We start from the raw sequence: 23707 nt of genomic DNA, 5'->3' as shown, positions 1-23707 counted from the left end.
AGGTGAGATCACATCCTTGAAGTTGATTTGGCGAGGGTTCTCATTGAAGCGGGGTATAGTGCACACATGTGGACACAAAATAAGCCAATGAGGAAAAGAAATGGGAATTTAACCAGACTCACTCCAGATTTCACTACGCGTTCGATCACTGTACCCAGAGTATCGGTCTTACGGCAGGTCAAAGGAACGGGATATCGCTGCAGAAGAATGAAATTTGTCGCAAATGAGAGAGAGCGAATAGAGCAATATAAAAGACTCTTGATATAACAAACTACTTGTAAGGTTGCTGAAATCTCTCCGACAGACCCGCCAATCAAAGATATCTGCTACAACATAGCATGAGTATCCATCTTTAAGAAGAAAAGAAAGAAAGCATTCAGCTGTAGCATCCTTCCAGTGCCTAGCTGCCATGCCACACGAAGGAAGCACGAGAGCTAGGATACTGTCAGGTTGCCCAAGCCTAGACAGGGGAAGTCGAGAGGCTGAGGTCGGATTTCGAACCACGACCTTCCGGTCGGTAAATTCGCGCTCTAACCACTTTGGCCACCTCGCACTCCGAAGCACATTCTATGAATTCCAAACGGGATTTGAACCTAAAACCTTCCGGGAAACTGTCAAATTGACTATCATTCGGATAAGGTGGAGGAGTGAGCAACACTGAGGTTAAATTCACAAGACAAGCTATCATCCCCGTCCGCGTTGGTCACTGTTCCCAACAAAATGCATATTTAGAAACACAACTACACAGGTGCAAATTGGAGAAACAAAAGACAACTAGGAGACAAACAGAACAGCTTTAAAAACGAGAAGTTTACAAAAAGACACAAAAGATTATGCTTGGAGGCTCAGCTTCAAGATCTTCGCCTGAATTCAACAACCGATCAATCTCTTGTGTTTAGCTAACCTTGCGTACAAATGAATACTGATACTACACAAGTGGCGTTTCGCCTCAAGTACTGAACTAGATCGAGTATGAGTGAACGAACGCATAGAATGGCTGAGGAGAGAACGGGTTTAATTTTTTATCAAGAGTTCACCACATCACAGAGTGAGCACAGGCTATATGCACTAGGATGCATTAAAGTACAGTGTCACATCCTGTGTTCGTGTGCTCGCGGCTTACCCAATGGCCTTTATAAGTGTATAGAAACTGTAACAGGGCAGCGCAATGGGGTACACCAAGATGTCACCAGTCTGAACAGAATGTTCCCGGTTGATCATCATCATCGACAGCATGATATTAGTGTCCAACATGGAGTGAGATGGCTCAAGTGGTTACAGCGCGATTTTAATAACCGGAAAGTCCGTGGTTCGAACCCGACCTCTGCCACTCGACCTCCCCTGTCTAGGCTTGGACAACCTGGCAGTATCCTAACTCTCGTGCTTCCTTCGGGTGGTATGGCTGTTAGGCACCGGAGAGGTGTTACAGCTGAACGATCACTATCAATCAAGTGCTCAACACCGATGCTTCACTGCCGTACAACCAGTGATTGGCAGAACAGTTATGTAACAGGCCATGAGGTGTTAGTGTCACAAAGTTTGTGAGGCAGATGCTGGCGATCATTTGGAGAGGTGTTATAGCTGAACGATCACTATCAATCAAGTGCTCAACACCGATGCTTCACTGCCGTACAACCAGTGATTGGCAGAACAGTTATATAACAGGCCATGAGGTGTTAGTGTCACAAAGTTTGTGAGGCAGATGCTGGCGATCATTTGAATCGAACGGCTTCTGGAGTCCATAAAACGGACCCGGGGTTGTTTGGTGTTGCTGTGTAGAGACTTTGGAATTGTGTGATACGAACAAACTACATCACTTTCAAGAGATCTGAATGCAGGCCCTCACTAAGTGTTTCATGATGCCAAGAACCAGATGAACACGCTCCAGGTCTCGGAGTTATTCTGTCCATTCTCCGTTCGCTGACATTTCGGGATTCTCGCTAGTCTCGACGGAATAACCGGCACATCTGACTGGACACTTTGAGCCACAGTAATTCAGCATCAAAGGGAACAAATCATCATATTTTAATCAGTTCGGGATGGACTTCTTAAGTGGACAGCTTTGCTGGTTGGGCTCCGTGGTGGTTCTGTCTATATTTGAATGAATGGGATATGGTCTTCATGCCAAACGTGTGACTGAGTTCACCGAATTCATTGATAGTAGCAGCATAGCAACCTTTCTGGTCCCTTCTTGCCTGTCATACACACACACAAACATATTGGAGTGTAAAAGTCAGTTTGTACAGGTACCTTGTACAGGTACCTCCGGCAGTAAAGGTTACCAAGACGTCTTCTGGAAGAAGAATCCACGTCGTCTGCTTCGCTGAAATTCAAGGAACTTGTCCGAGATCTCCATGACAAGAAGAATCAGGTGTGATGTGAAGATTTACTTCGCGGAAATGTCTAACGGTATCCCGTAAATTGGGGTTGTTGCACACAGTGACCAGGCGGTTGGTGTTTGGAGAACGAAAAGGGGAGACGACTTTTCATAAACGATTTATGCGTATCAGAACATCACTGCGGATTTCATGATCGACAAAATCCCAAACATCCAGGACCAATGAAAAACCTTCTAGATCAAGGAGCTCATCCAGAATGTTGGTTGAACTGGTGACCGCCTGGTGCGTCTATGCGGTAATTCTGTCAGAAAGCCGTGCAAATCATTCATTTCAGTGAACCATGTCGTGAGGTGTCCAATCAAGTAGCTTGCGATCCAGCACGATGCTGGGGCTGATTCTTGCCGATGCGTACACTACTGCATACTGGGGTTTTTGAAAACACTAGGTAGAATTCACATGACGAAAACTAGACATCAAATCTCGCGCTGTCGTTGGTGGACAGAGCGAAATCTGATCGGGGCGTGGTAGAACGAATCAAATGGTGGTGGAAAATACTTCGGGCCAAAAATCTGAAAACCTAACTGGATGGTGGTGCACCTAAACCGGGTAGTTCAAAACTCGTTCATTTCTAGGACGTCCGTGAGACAACTTTCAAGGTGAGAACTTATGTGACTTAAAGACAGGTAACCTTTTTTCAAAGCAAGTAAACACTTTAGACTGATCTCACCACAAAAATGACAGCAATCATTCAGCCACAGCACGATTCCCAGCTATGTTACCTGAAGGAAGTAGGTGGGCTGAGATAGTGTCAGGCTACGCATGTCTAGACAGGAGAAGTTGAAGTGCTGAGGTTGGGTTTTAGCCACCGACCTTAAAAAAGTTAAGTCACTCAGCTGCAATATCCTTTCGGTGCTTAGCTGCCATGCCACCCGGAGGAAGCACGAGGGCTGGGATACTGCCAGGTTGCCCAAACCAAGACAGGGGAAGTCGAGAGACAGAGGTCGGGTTCGAACCAGGGACCTTCCCGTTACCAGGTTCGTGCCTTGATTACTGAGCTCTGTCGGGCTCACTTCAACATGACGGGAGCTTATTCATCCAGCAAAAAAGATCACTGACACATTGATGCATAAGGTAGCTATCGGGTGCTTGGATCCAGAATGTCAGGGAACAACGAAGTGATAGTAATTAACATAAGACGCATACGATGGATCGTATGCATTCTACCCATGGGGATGATTGTCCCAGGTTTGTGTCGACCGATCGGTCAATGATTACGTAATATCTAAGTTGGCAGCCATAAGCTATCAAGCGTAAAGAGCATGAAACTCACCATTCGAGTATGTTCTGTCCACGTAGTTCTCATCATCATCATCATCATCAATACAAGCAAAATGATAGCTAGAAAACGGTCCGCAACTCCACAGTACCCATAGAAAAAATCCGCATTTGATAAAAAGGTTCTGATATAAGGATAAATAAAAGCATTCATAAGGTCATGAGTATAGCAACGGCCAGGGTCACGTGATTTCGGTGGAGAATTAATTTTCGGCCTAGCTTTACATATTTCACAACAGCAAGTCCAAATTTTCCCGAGATATCGATAAATGTGGAAAGACCTACCTGTCTGTTCGACCGATGGAACGCGAGAGCATCGTAAACGGTGATATCGAGCCGATTGTAGGAGCGAGTAACAGCCAAATTCTGGTAAGGGAAAGGAAGAGTACACTTAATTCAAGCACGCGAGCAGTGTACCATGGGCATAGTATCACAGGAAACATGAGCCAACCGTCAACAAATACTTTCCTTTGCACACACAGCTTCAGTTTTGACAAGATATTAAACTGAATACAGCTGAATGTCCTTCGTTTATGACAATCAAAACTGACTTCGTGTGCCGATGAGTATCGAAATATCGAAATCAGTCCAATTTGGTTCAGGTAGAACATGAGGTTGACGAGAACTCGGGGATTGCGCTTACCAGAGGAGCGCTAAGAAGGGCGAAACCGGTCGCGGGCTGTCGAAAAGTTTTCAGCAACCTTATGTGTAGTGAGACAGACCAAACTGATAAACACGATACGATCGAATTAGTTCGGCCCTCATCAGTTTCGCTAGCGATCAGTCTTTTCCTCTTGATACCAATAAATTCACATTTAGCGAACAAGGATATGTGAGCAATAGCTCCCTGACGCCAAATGTGGATGTTTCACTAAACCTGTTCAGTCTACGTGCAGTGACCTGAAAGGATGACAGGAGTTCAATTAGATTCCTTGTGGCGGATGATTTGACCTTGGATTTGACAAAATTTAAGCTAGGATGGGTAAACATTTCACGTTTCTCAGGCATGTGTTCTTTCACTTACCATCGGTTCTGCCGATTCGATTATCGAAACAACCTCAAGGACATTTGATCAGCGACAATGTTGTGGTCCGTGTTTATGCATCCGTGATAGCTTTTACGACATTGAACGTTTCGAGCTGCGATGTATCAGAAACGTGACCACCAATGCGCGGAACGTTAATATAAACGCACTGCTTCTCTGGCATAGTGATGTGATGAGCCACAAGAAGGGCGAAACCGGTCGTGGGCTGTCGCGGAGTTTTTAGCAACCTTGTGAGTAGTTTCCTTCATGATCATAGTAAAGAAGTTAATTTAAAGTTTCGGAATTGGACGGAATCAGTACATAAGTCTTGCGCACTTTGTAGAGACCACAAGACGCAACCTTATGACTAGTACATCACAAAAAGACTATCTGGTTTTTGTAGGATTCTGTTCTCGCTGGATGGGACAAAAGTCACTAGACGACAGTGGATGATAGATATTGTCCAAGTTCACCAACTGAGTGTTTGCTGAAATATGATTTTAATTTAGTATTCAACATGGGAAATAAGGACGGTGGAAATTGGGGGACTAAGCCTAACTGATGGGCTCCAATAAGGATGTAAGTAGTAAGTAGTAAGTAATAGTGAAATATACTTCGGTGTTCTGACTAACACACCTACTGAGTTCTAGCACCTTTTCGGTGCCTATTGGCCATACCACCCGAAGGAAGCACGAGGGCTGAGATACTGCCAGAGTGCCTAGACGGGGGGTCCGGAGGTAGAGGTCGGGTTCGAACCACGGACATTCCGGTCAGTAAATCCGCGCTCTACCCACTGAGTCGTTTCCCCTCGCAACTGGAAAAGTACGGACTTATCGCACAAAGTCCTGTGTCCTTGGGGGAGACGGCCAAGAGTAACTTGGCAATACCTGAAACCGTTGAAATAAACACACCTGAACATCACGTGGGTGAATGATGCCATCAGCAAGATTGATCCAACGTCTCTGCCAACAGATAACGACAGACAGCTAAGCAACCCGGCCAAAAAGTGGCGGCAAGCTAGTCAATATGATCGCCTAGGTACCATGCTCCGTAGAGTTTTCAACCACGTGGAAGGAGAATCATTTGAGCTCCGCCCAGAGGGGCACAAAAGCCTCACAGTGCTCAACTTCACACAATCTTGCCAGCTCCTTCGCTAAATTTTCTCCAACACGGGTTTGGGGTTAAGAACACGCCTTTCTTTGGTAGACGCTTGTCTGGCGTACGCGGAACGTGTCTCAACCACTTTAGCCTGATAAGCCGCTCGGGCGAATGCAACTCATCACCAAGTACTTGCTTACGGATTGTTTCATTACGTACATGCGGCAGCCAGTCAACGCCTACAACACCATGGAGACAGCGGTCATCAAATATCTAAAGGCGGTGGTCGTTGGCTTGTTCGCTGAGCTGGGCAGTTTGATTGCAAACGTTTCATCACCAATCGAGGTGACATCATCAGTGCGTTATTGCGGAGCGTAGTAGTGCGTAGCGGTGGATTAGTGGTTGTGCCACAACCACGCTACCTGAGCTACCGACATTTTCCTCTATAGATGGTTAGGTGTTCAATCACTAGCCGAAGGGAAATCGCGTTTGAGGTATTCAAATCAGGGGATGAGCGAAGTTTCCCAGCCACGGAGTAGGACTACTTTCATATTTTTGTTTTGTAGACGCGGCTCCTTAACTTCAATTGACACCAAAAGTTTTGCAAATCAGCAAATATTCCCCTTGCCGTGTACTAACGTCATGGCTTATTTATCTGCCAAGGTAGGTTTCAAAGGGGTACATTGGTGTGGAAAGTAAGACCTTAGACCAGGAAGGTGCAACCTGCTTGCTAGATCATGATGAGATGTGTAGGCGCATGGTCGTCAGATAAGAGAAAAATATCAGCCGCGTAATCTAGGCCAATCACTCTTTTTCCAGACGTGATTTTGATCGTCGGAATCGAGGTTGCTCGGGAGTACACATCATGATGTAGTAGACAATAAAAATGGGAGCATCTTCGGCGAATCTCATTGGTCGTTATTAAACTTCCGGATAGCTCTGAAAACTGCTCGACCTTATGAGTAGTGCATTACAAAAGTATATACATGTGTCGCGATATCTGGAATATCGTAGCGACTGAAACATGGGCGGCCTGGTGCAGCACATTCGGTTGCCTGGAAACACCACAAACGAGAGGTTTAGCTGGGTTCCGAGTGAGTCTCTCGCAAAACCAAATCAGTTTGCAAATGAGTGTATTCTGGTTAGCTCATTGTGAACCGTAGTGCGACCAAAAATGTGGGAATAAATGACACGAAGAATATTCGTCAACCTTCAGGGCATTACTCGTTGGCAAGTATGTGCAGAGGGGGGTCATCTTATCCAAGGTCTTTGAAGTCAAGGAGAGCAGCCACAGTTGGTCCGCGGTACAAGTGGCGTTGCAATATACTTGGTGCAATATGAGGACGCGATCTGTGCACTCGGACTTGCGTGATGAGGTCATATGTGACAGTATTATTGAGGCTGGAGGCCGTGCCACAGCTAAGGGAGGACTCATATTCATATGGTTGGAGCAGTCGCTTCGGGTTGGTTGGTCCCAGGTGGCTGGAAAGCCTTCTTATCCACGAATTAGCTTACAAAACCTAGTCAAAGCAAAACACACGGACGCACCGCCATCTTTGAATGACACCTGCTGGGCTCATTCTGATAGCTGCGGGCTGGAGGGGAGTAATAAACGCTAGCCCTATGACACAGGCCAATGCAACACGGTCGAATCGCGAGGACAACGGGGATCACGACCTGAGTGTTGTGCTACCCTTGGCTCAGCTACTACCTGTTTACATCACGGGCCTTAAATACATTTTTTACTTTAGGTGGCCAAGCCCCAGCCACTGGGTTGAGCGAGCATACCTGTGGCCGATCGATCGCAATTTCATCTGCCGCATCTCAGCCCGTGGCGGTGGCACGACCATTCAGTGTCCGGCTGGTTGCAACTGCACATGACTGAGATCTTGGCATAATCGGATTGCTCCAGTTTTTCCCAAATCACCTTTTGTTGTTACACGAGTTGACAGAGTTTGCTGGATGAATTCGCATACTGACCATTTGTAACCAGGATCATCAGTTGATCTTCTCAGACTACGAGTGGCACTATGAAAGAGCTTGAGAATAGCCGTTAAATGATGTACTATTCCCACATACTCGCTAGTTGCGATAAAAACAGAAAAGCGAGGTCTGAGAAGCGATAAATGTGAACGGTGGCATGCAAGTAGTCACCTGTTCGGATTCAAGGCAAACAAGTTTATGGATAAAATCGAATGAAGATTGATCGTCAGGTGTCAGCGGGAAACTGGTTTCGCTTATCTGCCCTGTTGTAGGTATCAAACAAAGCGACCGAGTTACTAGTAGGACGCAAAGGCCTACACAAATTATGGCCATACATGGGGTGAGATACTGACAGGAGGTTCAACTCTAGATTGGAGGACAGTCAGCACCCTCAGCTGGAGTCTTTTGTTCAAAACAATTGACAGCAAGGCGAAAAATGACTAAGGTAAGGGCGCCAGAGTGGTTCAATTGCTAAAGAACATCTTGCAATACCTGCTCCAACCCCCGTCCCAGAGGACAAGAAGACTGTGTATCTGACCTCTGCCCATTGACCAACCTGGTATTACAGTACCTGTAAGTGCGATATGAAAAACCTACGGCGTAGCTCAGTGAGTCGCACTGGTGCACACAAACCATCAAATCACAACAAGGTCGAGTGAATTCGTGAGCGAGATGGCCCAAGTGGTTGGAGCGCGAATTTACTGACCGGAAGGTCCGTGGTTCGAACCCGACCTCTGCCTCTCGACTTCCCCTGTCTAGGCTTGGGCAACCTGACAGTATCCCAGCCCTCGCGATTCCTTCGAGTAGCATGGCAGCTAGGCACCGGAAGGGTGTTACAATGAACGATTTTTTCTTTTCAGTTCATGAGCGGAGATAAATTTCTTATCAAAAAACACGTTAGTCTTCCCTTCCATGGGAATGGGGAGTATCTGTAATGAAAATACTGAGGACAATAACAGTGATAACACTTACAAAAGTAACGCTGAAGAATAAGTAACTTACAAATACGTCAAATTTCGAATAGAGATCAGTAAGACGACCTTGTTCATCGATAACCGGAAGACAAGATATTTGATGTTGAAGGAACAGATGCAGTGCAGCGATGACTGTGGTGTCGGTCCGGATCACGTGTACTTTGGAAGCATACGTACCCAAACTGAGTTCGTCCAACGTTTGAGACAGATAGGGGGCCTTGGATAGGCTGTGTCGCTGGAAGAAAAAAATGGGCCATAAAGAAACTGATTAACAGAAAAGTGCGAAAAACGAGACCAATTGGAAACCGATATCCATCAACACGGAGGTAACAAAGGTGTGGTGTATGATACACACTTGGGCACTCCCGTTTATCACTAATCTAGCTGACAGCAGTCGACAAACAGCTGCTGACCGCAACACGATTAAGAATAAGCGTACACGCAAATCAAGAAAAATACCAGTGAAGTAAACCATGTCGCTGAAACTGTCGCGACAACACACACTTGGCCATGTGGTCTGGGTAATACCAAGGGTTACGATAAGAAAGAAACCGTTTTCAGAAACCGGAAGTGGAAGACGGGGGTGTCATTATCCTAATGGCTGGCTGCACAACGAGGCTTGACAGTATTGGACTTTTTGTAGGCTAGTTCATTAGAATTTAGTGTTTCAATTATCCTAAAATAGTCGAAAACTGACTGCTGGTGGCTGTGCATAAACGTCGCTCTCTAAAACAACGATTGGGGCTGATCGATATAAAGAGACTCCTTTCCACGGAAATTAGATAACGGAAGAATGCGATTTGCATTTGGTTTCCGGGTTTTTACAACTAAATCGTTTTGACAAGAACCGACTTTGTTTTATCGCCTTGTCCCAAGCAGGCACTGACCTCCTGAGAGCGTCTTTCAGTATATCAGGGTTGGAAAGAGGAATAAGGGCGACGCTCACGACTCTTGAGTGCACATTCCGAGTCGGTTCATAGCAGGTTGTTTTAGTAGGGTTGATCCCCGATCCAGAACGAAATGGCCAACACTCGCTTGGGTTATTTCGCACCAATTTGTCGGAATATAGGTAGCTCGAGTGTGTTTACCGCAATCCGATCAACCACCAGAACTGCTGATAACTACAAGGTGCACCAAACGATGTTGCACAAAACGGCACATTATCTAGGTCGGCGTCTGTAAGGAAGCAGTTGGAAAACCATTGTTTCCAAGCCATTGCCAAGTTCGGCGAACAGATCAACTGCCATCCGATTAACCACCATTATTTCGCATCTTTACACAGAAAAAAGTTTATTGTTGCGTACAAGAGTAATGGAGTGCACACACAGCTGCGGGTTAACTGGCACCCGTAATGGACAATTTCGGAAACGATATGAATATGGTTTCAAACTATTGAACGGTATAGGTGACTTCAAAAGGTACCTACAAGTGGTGTCACTTAGCCGGACAGCTTCAAAACAGTCTACCGTCTGTCACGAAGAGACTGGACCTCACCGTGGTGTAACGGTTTGCGCACCTCAGCGATCCATTGAGCTATACTGGGGAGTGTCCCCGTGACACTCACAGAGTCTCTCATACCAGGCTGGTCAATGGTTAGAGGTCTGACGAACACAGTCTCCTGGCCCTCCAGGTTGGGGTTGGAACATGCGGCGACTTGTCCGGTAGAAATGGTAATGCATTTGCGTTGCCCGCCAAACACTGCTGCCTTGCGGTTAGGCTTTTGAGCCAAAGGCTTTGGTTGAGGACCTTAATCGTCCTCCTGTCTAGGTATGGGCGCCCTGGCAGTATCCCAGTCCCCGTACAACCATGACATTCAATACGGCAGTGAAGCATCGGTGTTGAACACTGATGTCATGATGTCGATGATGATGACTGTAGCTTCAAAGATATACGTTTGTGGGACCTTGGTGAAACGTTAAAGTTTTCGTTCGGGACTCTCCAAACAGAGCTCGAGGCAAGATGGACGACCATAGTTATAAAATAGTTGGTAAGGACAGAGTGATCTTTTTGCTTGCATTTAGTTGGAGAAGAGACTGGGAAAAGAAAAGACTCCCTGGGTTTTTTATTAAAAAAACAGACTAATTACAAGACATCCGATTTATTCCAAAGACGAAGTTCTTGGTACTCAGAAGAAATTGTGAAAAACCGTTCGCAGCATTCAACATTCAGGAAAGCCAAAGTGACACACTGCAAACAAATCTGGACCCCAGTACTATGAAACTGCATTACTAGCCAGGAAACACTTTTACGACGACTATTCTTAGTGTGAATTGCGAAAAGGTTCCTATCAAACGCGGAAAACCAGCGACCTGACAGAAACTTTTCCCCGGCTACAACTTGTAAATACTGTAGTACAGACTTCAAAACCTCTGGACGACTACCGCTTTTTATCGAGACTATTTACTGTTCTCACACTTCTGTTGCAGCGAAAAGTTCGGCCTTGTCTACAGATCGCCTCGTTGATATGGCGTGGAGGCTTCTTCTATTTGACTGCTCTCTGCTAGCTCCTCTGATGAAGCCTTAACGAAAGACGTTCGATCCCGCTGAACCGAACCGCTGAAGTTCGACCACGTCGACAAGTTTAGATGAAATTTATTCTAGTGATAATCATCATCGACAGCATGACATCAGTGTTCAACACCGATGCTTCACTGCCATACAACCATGATGTATTTGAAAGCCTTATTGTAAAGAAAAAAAGTAAAGGTGGATGGGGGAGGGACTTAGTGCTAGCTTAACACAATCATTCCGAGGTGCCTACACCTCCAGACATTCACTCAGGCGATCTGGATAGAAACCGACAACATGAATACCACTGACATCGGCTGACAGCCATATCTTGTAGTGTCTCCAACCAGGCACAGTGAAGATCACGCGGTCCCCATCCTGGAAGGCGAGTAGCACCGACAGCACCCAAGCGTTTCGTGATCTCCTTCATACTCCTCTGCCAGGTCAAGGGTTGGTCACCTCTCTGTTTACGCCACTCCGAATTGGGCATGGAAAACAGTACTCTCTTCGGCAAACGATGGTTCGGCATACGTAACACATGTCCCAACCAACGCAGCTTCTGGTGCTGGACACATTCTTTAATGGAAGTACTCGTCGCACAACCGAAAACGCGCTTTCTAACTGCCTCGTTACGGATTCGCCGACACCAACCCATAAGAGCTATGGTTCTGATAATCAGCAAATCAGCCACCAGCCGTTCCACCCTCATTGGGAACTGGATTCAAACAATGGAGCAATGTTTCAGTCCAACTGAAATTCAGACGGCACGGTCCATTATCCCAGTTCTATCAGGCGAGAAAACAACTTCACTCATGGTAAAGAAACATGTATTGATACTAGTCAATTTCGTTGACAGGTAAAACTTTCCACGTTCAACAATTGTCGTTTCCGTTCAAACTCACATCAAGACAGCAGACATCAAAATAGAATCGCCCTACTGGTTGACAATTACACACTCTTTCCGTGCCAGACTGATTCGCTGCACANCAAGTGTGAAGCGTGATAGGCGACGAGTTGAAAAAAACGACAGGCCGGCATGTGATCGATCGATACACGATCTGTTATTGGCACGTATCACATGCCATCAGTTTCTAGAATGCTGATGAATTCCACTTTTAACAAAGTAGTCGGATAAGACGTGTGTAATTAAAGATGGTACTAGAACAAGGCTTACCCTGGGAGTTGCAGGTGTTTTTCGTATTTGTTCGAATTACATCACTATAGACGGAGATTTAGAATTCACCTGCTCATGAAGAAAATGTACACCAAGTCGTGGTTCGTACGACAAGCGTACTTTAAATACGTCGAAAGCACAACCCTGAACATCGGGGGAGTTTAAATGCAAAAAAATCGTTCAGCTGTAGCGCCCTTTCGGTGCCTTACTGCCATGCCACCAGAAGGAACCTCAAGAGCTTGGGTACTGCCAAGTTGCCCAAGCCTAGACAGGGGAAGTCGAGAGGCAAAGGTCGGGTTCGAACCTTCCGGTCGGTAAATCTGCGCTCCAACCACTGAACCATCTCGCCCCCTTTAAATACAAAGGAAAACTGTATATACCGGAATGCTCCAGTAGGCTTTTTTCAGATTCACTTTCTGGATCAGGGACAAACAAGGCTGACTGAAAACGATTCATCAGGTGCTTAACTGTAAAGGAGACCTCGCAAAACTGATAGTATTTTCAGGACCAAAGCTCACTGATCCTTCCATTAGACCAACCACCCTTGGAAGAACTCCGAACACTGCATGTCACGAATTGAATACCAATAGACCCGCACACACACACAACGGGCGTCATCTAACTATTTTTTTACCCTCAACATTAAGCAGAATAACGAAGTAGAATGAAGTGAACTATGCAAGACAGATGGGGTCGCACGTACTCGCGCCACTGTGGCATGCGAGTACGACATTCCAAAGCTTACAAATTAGACAATGTGTATGTGGTCATCTTTGCGGAAACATGCAAGACTGTCGAAAAGCCGATCGACGCTCTGGGTATGTAGCAAGCCATCACAGACGGACGACCACCAGTCTAGTTATGCTCACGGTGGCCTCTCTTGAGAGAGGTCTGTAACACCCCGAAAGAATGTTACAGCTGAACGATTCTTCGATTCGATTCCCACACCCGTGGAACAAGTTAATTTGAGGCCGAGTCAACTCCAATCTCCATAAATCATATTGATACTTCTCCAGGTGTAACACCCTTTCGGTGGTTAGCTACCGTTCTACACGAAGGAAGCACGAGGGCTCCCAAGCCTAGAGACGAGCATTCGAGATATAGGGGTCGAGTTTGAACAATGGACCTTCCGGTCAGTAAGTTCGCTGCTTAACCAAAGATCCATCTCGAGGTCTTCCGATTTCTATCGAGATACTATGATATTTCTGTCACGTCATCTTCTGAATTCTACCGACACACTTTAATGAAAATTTCGAGAGGCTCGTCATGGAAAATGTGTCGGTCGGAGCGTGCATCGACAATATTTTCAACATCTATACTACACAAGAATGTGCCTTCCTACAGGCTGTGGTCTTGAAAGAACCCTTAGCCGAGGTCTTAAGCCCGACTTCAGTGAGACCCAACGATTCAAGACTCGCGTAGATTCCGCGGAAAACGTCATTAGTTCGGCGATTGTTGTGCAGGGCTATTAGAGACTACTACTCAAAAAGTCTACTTTTGAACAGATGTCAGCCTGGTAGATTCAGTGGTGAGGATAACATAACGCTTGGAGCATTCCAGGAGTACATAGTCAACCAATTATTCACAAATGACCCGCGACCTGAGTTCTACAGTGCTCCTAATTTACATGTAGACCAAGAAGAGGAGCGAGAAGCGAACAGCGTTCAGTATCATTTAGGGAGGAGGGAATCCTCAAACCCGGAGTTAATGGGTCTAGGCTGCTAACTGCCAAGAATGAACGAGATCACACACTGACAGTGCTCAAAACGTGACATTACTTTCTGAAGTTGGTGCAAAAGCTTAAAAAATACGTTTCTGAAGCTTTTTTTTTCTTGTGGGGATGCATTGAAACAGATCCCACGATTCTGTTTGCCTCCATTCATTTGACATTCGCGATTTTGTACCGTATGTCTCAATTTCCTTACGTCTTTGAATCAGTATCAACCGATCGTGATTTCGGACTGAATTACCTCAGGTGAGGGTCGCTCCATTCTTTTTGAAACAAGTTTAGAACGTGACAGATTAGTTTCGTACGTCAACCTTGGTTTAGTTTGACGGATCTAAGCGGACTCGTAAGACGTTCCGCATTTTTGGTGAACGTGTAGGTCAATCAGTGAGTCTAAAGTTATCCACACAAAAAAGCCTTCTAGGGCGATTTTAACGCAAACTCCTACTGCTTTCAGGTCGACCTTACACGTGCGTGTGAATGAAACAAAGTTTACAAGGATGGCGTCAAAAAGTAAACAAAACGAGCGGTCTAAGTTCTTGTATACTGGATATTGTACTCGCCCGAAGAATCGTACCCTTCGGTAAGCACGAAAAGGAGGACCTTCATTGTAAGTGGTCATCGCGACGAATATGGAAATCAGGTCGTACGCTTCAAATTAGGCCGAATATGTTGGAAAGTGCGTAGTCAGTTCTTCAAGGAGCTACCCACATGAGGATGGTCGCCCTTATTGATCGGATAAAAGTAGATGTATCACATGATTCTTTGGTCAGCAGCTGATGATTGATTTGGGATAGATACGAACGTCAACCGGTTTTGGATAGCCAATGGTCTGACTTTGTGTATACTCATTCAAGGCACCATGCCTTTCGATATATTCGGACACTTGTTCAAACTGTGTGTCTACGTCGAGCTTCACTGTAGTACATCACGGAAAACAGTCCTAGGCGCGGTCGCACTATCAGCTTAATAGGCGCTGATGATTTCACCTCGATTTGTGACCAAAAACGTTCAAAATCAAATCGCCCAGCTCAGCGAACAGGACAACACGGAATCCATTAATCTTAGTTTCAAGTTGACATCAAAAAGTGAGTTTGGAAAGAGCAAATACATCACACGGATGGAATCACATCCTCCCAAACAAGAGTCACCATAATCGATGCAACAGCTTCCAAATCATTGTGAAATGCCCAGACGTCCTGCCCCAATCATCTGAAAACTCACCAGAACTGGAAACCATGAAAGCTCCCTTGCCTCAGTTTTCCCTCAGCTAACGAGTGTGTTTGAATAATCCACACAAAATAGTTCGCATAGGGTGAATCTCAGTCATTAAGTGAAAAACCATGCAACTTTGTATTACTCTAGGGTTTCCCAGAAAACCGCAGATGATCCCAATAACAGCACAAGGAGATTACGCTGGGTAATCAAGCAATGCGAAACATCTATCGGGGGGAGGGCTTTACGGTAGTAAAACGTCGACGTAACTATAAAATGCAGGTGGGCTGATAATCGGTAGGCAGCACGATTTTCTTTTGGTCTTAACAAATAATCAACCTGACATCCTGTAAGTCAGAAGCCGAGAAGTAACGTACAACTGTATCATCCTTGTTGGAAGTCAATAACAGTGTGCACCTCACTGATTTCTCGGACTGTTCCAACCCGAGACCTTCCGATTGGTAACGACGCGCTATACCGTGAGTGGCTAACCGACAGTGTGACTAGCCCGCGGTAGGATATAATCACTCAGTTCATGTCACATGATCCAGTGTCACGTGGTTCCTCAAACGATGGCCTCTCAGCAAGAAGGTCCACACGACCAAAGGGATATTGTTCTTTTCTTGCCACATTACTAGTACATTTTGAAGTACAGGGTGTCTCATAATAGACGCAAAAAATAATACCCACGTTAAAACTTTAACACTAATTTAAACATTTATCATTTTATATTTGGACATACAAGCATTATGGAGATTTACTGCAAACAAACTGGCATTACAAAAGATGTACAAAAAAACCGCCTCTTTCTTCTATATCACGTTGAGGGTGGTATGGGATGTGAGACACAGCATGCCTGACTTCTTCAAGCGTCACTCGTGCACACTCCTTTTCAATTCTTGCTCTTAACCCAACCAAATTATTCGGTTTATTTTCATGATATACGCAAGCCTTGATCATTCCCCAAAACCAATAATCCAGAGGTGTGAGATCGGGTGACCTTGCGGGCCAAAAGTTTGGGAATCCACGAGCAATGACTCTCTCATCAGAAAATTGCTCTCGGAGGTAAGTTCTCACTTGGTTTGAGTAGTGGGGTGGGGCGCCATCTTGTTGAAGGACGATCGATGACTCATTGTGCTGCTTGGGTTGCGGGATAACACACGTCTGCAGCACATGGAGGTAACTGTCGCCGGAAACCGTAGCGTCAAAAAAAGGGACGCAGGAGACACTTTGAGGAAAATCCCATTCACACACAGAGATGAGGGGAATGGAGATTATGGGCGAGCTATTCATGAGGAGCTTCACGGGACCATACCACGCAGTTGTGCTTGTTGATTATGCCATCCACAGAAAAATTTGCTTCATCGCTCCATAAAATGTTGGGAACGATTTCTTCATCTTCCAGAAGCCAGTTAGCGAACATGACACGTTGCTCCTTGTCTTCTTTCGTGATGTTTCGTAATAAAGTGAAATGATACGGGTAGAGATGAAGGTGGTGTCTCATGATACGATGCACGCGGGCGCGGGGAATGCCGGTCAACTGAGACACCTGAGTTATTGACGAAGACACCATGGTGCTCTGGGACTGAAGTTGCTTGACGGTATTCTGTACAATGGGCGCTCTTTCATCACTCAGAGACTTTCTCCCTTCACCAGGAAAATCCAATACAGTTCCAGTGGACTCAAATTTCGCGATCAAGCGTGTAATGGTGAAAGGATCTCTGATGAGACCATGTTTGGTTTTGTAACCACGACGTGCAGCGACGGTGCTTTCACCAAGGGGATAATAGATTTTCACAATTTCAATGCGCGTACTGAAATCCATCGTAGACAGAAAAAATGCCAGACAGAAAAAAATGCACACAAAACCTCCGTTACGTGGCTACTAAAAATGAAGAATTTTGTCAACCTTCTTCTGATTGCTAGGTTTACGAACCTAATCGAATTTTGCGTCTATTTTGAGACACCCTGTAGTAGACGGAAGTTTACCCTGCCGGAGGAAGGTCCGTATCTTTGTGGACAAGGATCCCTGTAACCATCGTAATTACAGTCTAAAGCCGTGCAAAAAAGGGACACATCTGGGGCCAACAATACTGCGTAAGTCGGTGAGGGCAAGACTTTCTGCCTGGCTCTTATATTACGACCATTAACTAAGAGTAACAATACGCTACCATATGATTTAGTTGTTTATCTCAGTCGGTTGTGCGCCTCTGAACAACCTGGCAAAGCTGCATTTCCGTGCATGCGTGCGTTTTTAAGTTGTCCAGCCATCCGCAACCCACCCAGATCCTGTGACTGAAAGCGTAAGAGTTGTGCTCGCTAAGCGCGCCGGGTTGTTGCAGGTGGGCCTGGTGTAAAGTCCGCGCCTCTGATTTGTCATTCCGATGGCATGAGCCAGTGAGGACGCAATAGTGTATGGTTCGTATTCCTCGTCGACCAACCACATTTCGACCCGTTCTTTACTGTTAATGAGAATATAATCCAGGATTTGCTGATCGACAAACGCAGGTATCATAACACTCCAGCATTTTGTGTTAAACAACTCCTCGCGGTTGCTAAGTGGATGCATAGGGTGTTGTTAACGTAGGTGCGTGAGATATGTGCTTACCGTCGCACGGACGCTGGTGTTATCCCTCAAACCGTCCAGCTGACCAACCTTCATGTTGCTCCAATAGAGAAAAGTTAATATCAGTTAGTAGGAGCAGCGTGCTTCTCTATCTCCAGCAAGCTGAAAGAGTCAACTCAAGTATCCTTAAGCGAGATGGTGAAGTTCACTGATTATTCCGTCCGAAATGTGGATACACAAGCGTACAAGATGATGGTCTGTTTATCGCTGGCGTGGGACCTAACATGCATCACCCCAGTTGATTCCTTGGAATTCGTCCTTGAACCGAAGCAGGTTATACGCCAGGCAGCACTGAATATATACACGAGAGTAGTTTGCAAATGCTGCTTGCATCCTGTACGCCCAAATCTCGGTGACGTTACTCTGCGGTCAGTTACTCGCATTCAGTGGCCTCTGCGCTTGGAAGCTCGCAAGATCCGCGACGTATACCAGCATCTCAGAGGTAGTCATCAAAGTGGACAGTGGAGTTGTAACCCCGTCTCCAGAGCCCACTGTTCCTCCATCGGTGCTAATCGCGAATTGTATGCACGCTTTATTCGATTAGACAACAGCTGAAGTCGACACACAGCTGTCACCAAACTGAGGTTGTACGTGCAAGCCAGAAGTTTCGGTACTTGTTAGACACAATCACGTTTGACAGGAACCAGCCAAAAACCAGTTTGTTGTGTACAAGTTGAACAATAAGTTTAGGTGACGGATGAGATAGTAACACATAAAAAAGACAGATTGTCGAACTATGGGCTGGTTAACCAACGATAATTCGGTAATTCGGAAGAAATCACGTGACTAGTTCATTGTAGGAATTTTAAACCAACTATGGGGCGTCATTGTTACAGATAGTTCAGAAGTTTTTCGGTTTTGGTGCTACAACGGAGCGGCGGAAACTACCTCGTAAGGTTTGAGAATTCAGCTGTTGTACCATAGTCTACCATAGGCATATTGGTTCCAGCTGCAAACGGGAGAGTGTGGGACATACAGAGAAGCCTTGGAAATTGAGTAGCTACGCATTGAAGGCGATAGCTTTGATGCATGAACACCACTGATTGCACGATTGAGGCGTTTCTACCAGTGTCATCAGCGATTGGTAAGTTGAGTCCCGGAGTTCCCATCTAGGGAGGCGGCAGTTGCCGACCCGACTTCGTTGCCAGGTCATACACTGTCCATCTCTCGGCACAAGGCTGGGCGAAAATAGCTCTGCGAGGCATGAGGGGTACATGTTCTAACCAGCGTAACCTACGAGCCGGGAGAGTTCCTTTCTCCTAAGACCACCTGGCGTACCTCAGTATTGCTAATCCGATGTTCCCAACAGACCTGATCAATGCTTCGGAGACACCGATGATCAACCACTGACATTTTCCGTCTGTCCCCTGCGCGTGGAGGTCATGTCTCTGATCCATAAAGCAGTGGGGATCGCACCGACGCATTGCAAACTCTGCCCTTGACAGATAAGCTGACGTCACGTCGGCGCCACAGGTGTCCGAGGTCAGGAAACGCTGCCCTGGCCTTCCCAATTCCAGAAGTAATCCCATTTTCATCATCCACCGGGGTTTGTATAACTGCCCAGGTTTCAGAGTTTTGAACTCTGATTATATCATTTTATTCATCCGATCGGGGGCGAGATGGCTCAAGTGGTTTGGGGTGCGAATTTACTGACCGGAAGGTCCGTGGTTCGAACCCGACCTCTGCCTCTCGACTTCTCCTGTCTAGGCTTGGGCAACCTGGCAGTATCCCAGCCCTCGTGCTTTCTTTGGATAGCATAGCAGTTAAGCAACGAAAGTGTTACAGCTGAACGACTTTTTCATCCGATCGATGACTGAGCTGCACTGCTCACGTGCAGTGCTCGCGATGTTGACAGAAGTGCTGTTGGTCGCGATTGGTACTCACCAGTAATACAACTGTCAACTTGAGTCGACTGACGAATATAGAGCGAATCATCATCAACAACGATGGATACGGAGATAGCGCAGTCCACAGAGATGACGGAATAAGCACCGAAGGTAACACAACAAAGTTTGGCTGATCAAGGACTTCGAGAAGTAGGGGTGATGTGCGGCGAAGCAAGTCCCCAAACGCAGTAAATAAGTGGAAAAGAAATCTCCCGCCCAATAATATCTCTGAGGGCCAGACGTGTTCAAAAAGTGCTTCGCACCCGCTCTTTAGTTGGGCAGAATGCACACGAAGGATGAAGTCAAGTAAGCAGAAGTCTATATATTTTGGGATCACGAATGGAACGTCCATTCATGAAGAAGACCGAGTCTAGACGATCCAGATGGCTTGGTCTGTCATAGGTAGAGCATGGATAAAGGAGAGAGACCTCCAGGAGCCGAATTTGTGATGAAGGACCCTTTATGATTTGAAATTTCACCGTTATGAGAATAAAGTATGGCGGATACCCGATGGTCGTTTTTCACCGGACAAAAAAAACAGAGGTACGCACTGCTGATGATTTCCAAAAAGGATAAAACACGTGTAAAGAGCTTTTCGGCTTTTCAAAATAGATTGATTTCACCAACAGAATGAAATTTTTATTGGAAAACGAAGAATTCCAAAAAGCAAACGCTTCTGCAAGTCCCATGAGATCATCAAGAGACGCAAGATACAGCTAACATGATAAGGCTCTGGGGAGGGGGGTTACCTCAGTGGTTAGAGCGCTGATTTACTGTGAGGAAGGTCTGCGATTCGAACCCGGTCTCTGAATCTCAACTTCTCCTGTCTAGGCTTGGGCGATCTGGTAGTTTCCCAGCCGCGCTGATTTGAGGAAGGTCTGCGATTCGAACCCGGTCTCTGAATCTCAACTTCTCCTGTCTAGGCTTGGGCGATCTGGTAGTTTCCCAGCCCTCGTGCTACTCTGGGGTGGCATAGAAGCTGAACACTGAAAGGGTGCCACAGCTGAACGATAAGGCGCTTCAGTACCGTGAGTGAAATGAAAAAAAGGAACTATGGCGACAGTTGATGATGAAACGCGTGTAAGATCCAGCGAGAAGCCTGAAAAGACGCCATCCTCTAGTACCCTGAAATGCGTCATTGTCTTAAGTTAAATCAGGTCGATTTTTATAGTTTCCTTCCGTTAGAGCAGAAAACATATGTCTTTTTTAGTTCCAAACGTACCGATTCGAAACTGATGGATTTGATGAACAACTATCTTGGGAGGAATGCACTTAAGCTGAACGGGGATGAAAAATATGGGGAAAACCGAGTGATCCTATTGGTGTTCGTTCACCATACAGACTTCGTAATAATTCTTTCTTGAGGCTGTGGTTAAGTGTCACTTCCTTGAAAAAAAGTTTCTTCACAAGCAGAGTTTGTGCGTAGTACTCCTATTTTAATATTGTTTTCCAAAATTTTCCAGATCGATTTTCCTAGCTATGCATCGCAAGTTACTCTTCTAGGAGGGTTAGGTCGAATAAGTCATATATTTAGAACAAAATGACCTTCATTGACAAAAACACATCAGTGATATTTGATGAAAGAGTGGAAAAACTTGAAAATACGGGACCATTGTCCAAAAAGTGTTACAGATAACAAGGTAACTTCACCAAAAAGATGGATTTTAGAAATCCTTCACGAATTACGACCTTGAACAGCAAGTACAACAACGTAGTCGGCACACTGTTCCGTGAGCTGACCGGCTTTGAAGATTCAGAAAAAGTCCCGCGTGTTTGACAAAAATGCGGGAAAAAGTGATAGTCGTTTGTTGTTTTTTGTTCTGCGTTAGCAGATGCTCTCGTTTGTCTAGGTTAAGCTGATCGAATAAGCGAAAGACAGAAGTCAGGATCGACCATCGAATTCACGAGATATGCTCTTCACAACTGGGTCCACTATCTCACAGTTCTGTACTCCTGGCGCCTTGACAAGCATAGAAAGAACATCAAACAGCACCCTAAGAAGCAGCAGAATTGGAAAAAAAACTTATGGTTCGAGGAACACGAACGCTTGTTAGAGACCCATTCATGAAACCTCACTGGACATAAAAGTGGGTCGGCTGTAGCACGCTTTCGGCGCCAAACTGTCATACCACCCGAAGGAAGCACGAGGGCTGGGATAGTGGCAGGTGGCCCAAGCCTACACAGGTTTCGGCGCCAATTGTCATACCACCCGAAGGAAGCACGAGGGCTGGGATAGTGGCAGGTGGCCCAAGCCTACACAGGGGGCATAGGTCGGGTTAGAACGACGGACCTTCCGATGTGTAAATACGCGCTCTGAACTATCCCGCCATCACTGGGCAACCAGCAACCCATTAGTCACTCACCTCAAACCCGATTCATCTCTCGTCACAGTTTAGATGCAAACTACTGTGATAATAATAGTTCAACCGTGACACCCGTCCAGTGCCTAGCAGCCATGGCATCCCAATGAAGCACGAGAACTAAGATACGGCCAGGTTACCAAAGTTTGGACAAGAGAAGTCAAGATGCCGGATCTGAGTTTGAACCACGGACCATTCGGTCAGCAAGTTCACGACTTAAGGACCGGCTCAAACCACTGTGTGCAAGAATTCTGGGATTCCCCGTCTAGGTCGCACGCTGCCAAACTTGAACGACTGTGTGATGAGTTTGTTTCGTTCTTCGTGGCAAATTTTGGCGCGTCACCGACTGTTAGCTCTACTTCTTAAAATCTGACAAAAATTTAACTTTCAGGGTGCATAAGTCATTCCAAATCCATACATTTCCTACAATTTAGTCCAAACAACATACCAGGACCCCGAATAGCTATTCCACCGATGTTAAAGACAGAATACAAGTGAGATAATCCACACCAGAAGAAAATTGCAGAAGATAACAAAACTTGTATCCGGTGGGTTTGTTTCCAAGTGGGAGGGAGAACGAGTAGAAACCTTGTCTCACGAGCCTGTACCTTAGTTTTGCACACAACGATCGCAATCATGTGAAATAAACAGCTTTTGCGAGTCTATTGGAAAAGTTCAATTTATCTGAAGGAAATGCATTGGAAATTCAATGTTTATGTGCGGTCGGGATGACGGTATACTCATTCAGTTATAGCAACATTTCAGTGCTTAACTGCTACGCCACCAAAAGCAAGCAAGAGGGCTGGGATAGTGCCAGGTTATCCAAGCCTAGACAGGAGAACGTGGAGACGCAGAGGTTCGGTTCGAAATATGGACTTTTCGGTTAGTAAATTCGCGCTCTAACCACTTGAGCCATCTAGCCGCACAGTACACCAATGAAAGGAAGAAGGCCTTCGCTGAGGAGTCATTCATTAGAAAATGCCAACTGAACAGTTACAGACTATTGGACAGGGAAGCAAAATTCTCATATGCATCTTGTTTACAAAAACGCATCTACCTGAACTTTCCTGCATATTCATTGACTGTTGCTCAAATCCAAGTAAATGCTACAAAGCGACTCCAAAAATTCCGTAACAGATTTCACTTTTTAAGAGACGCAAAGCAGGTTTACGAAAAAACATACTGCTCGCATGTCTTTCCATCAGTAGTATCACCGTTCGACCATTAGTAGTGCACACTGGAAGCTGATTATCCAGGTTGTCCATGTTACTGAGATCGATCAGTATTTGTTTCAAAAACCGAGCAATCAGCAGTGCGCTGTGTCAAATACCGCAATAACTCCAGTATCGTACAAAGTGATAAACCAGGCGGCCATTGTGTATTATACGAAGTTGAATCATCATCATTATCATCAATGACAGCAACATCAGTGTTGGCACTGATGCTTCACTGCCGTACA

At 45.7% G+C, this 23707-nt stretch overlaps 1 protein-coding gene across 1 annotated transcript in view; it reads right to left on the bottom strand.

The window, feature by feature from the left end:
• Positions 1-1223: 1223 nt before the first annotated feature.
• Positions 1224-23707, bottom strand: part of T265_14001 (hypothetical protein) — a gene marked incomplete at both ends in the record, with an annotated part of 42823 nt that continues 20339 nt past the window's right edge. Inside the window, 6 exon segments of the mRNA XM_009171586.1 lie at positions 1224-1467; positions 3051-3109; positions 3119-3408; positions 3670-3799; positions 3960-4040; positions 8782-8988. Coding sequence (XP_009169850.1) covers positions 1224-1467; positions 3051-3109; positions 3119-3408; positions 3670-3799; positions 3960-4040; positions 8782-8988 — 1011 coding nt within the window.

Source organism: Opisthorchis viverrini (assembly GCF_000715545.1).
Source record: "Opisthorchis viverrini unplaced genomic scaffold opera_v5_125, whole genome shotgun sequence".
NCBI classification, from domain to species: domain Eukaryota; kingdom Metazoa; phylum Platyhelminthes; class Trematoda; order Opisthorchiida; family Opisthorchiidae; genus Opisthorchis; species Opisthorchis viverrini.
This window is presented reverse-complemented; position numbering and strand designations above follow the sequence as displayed.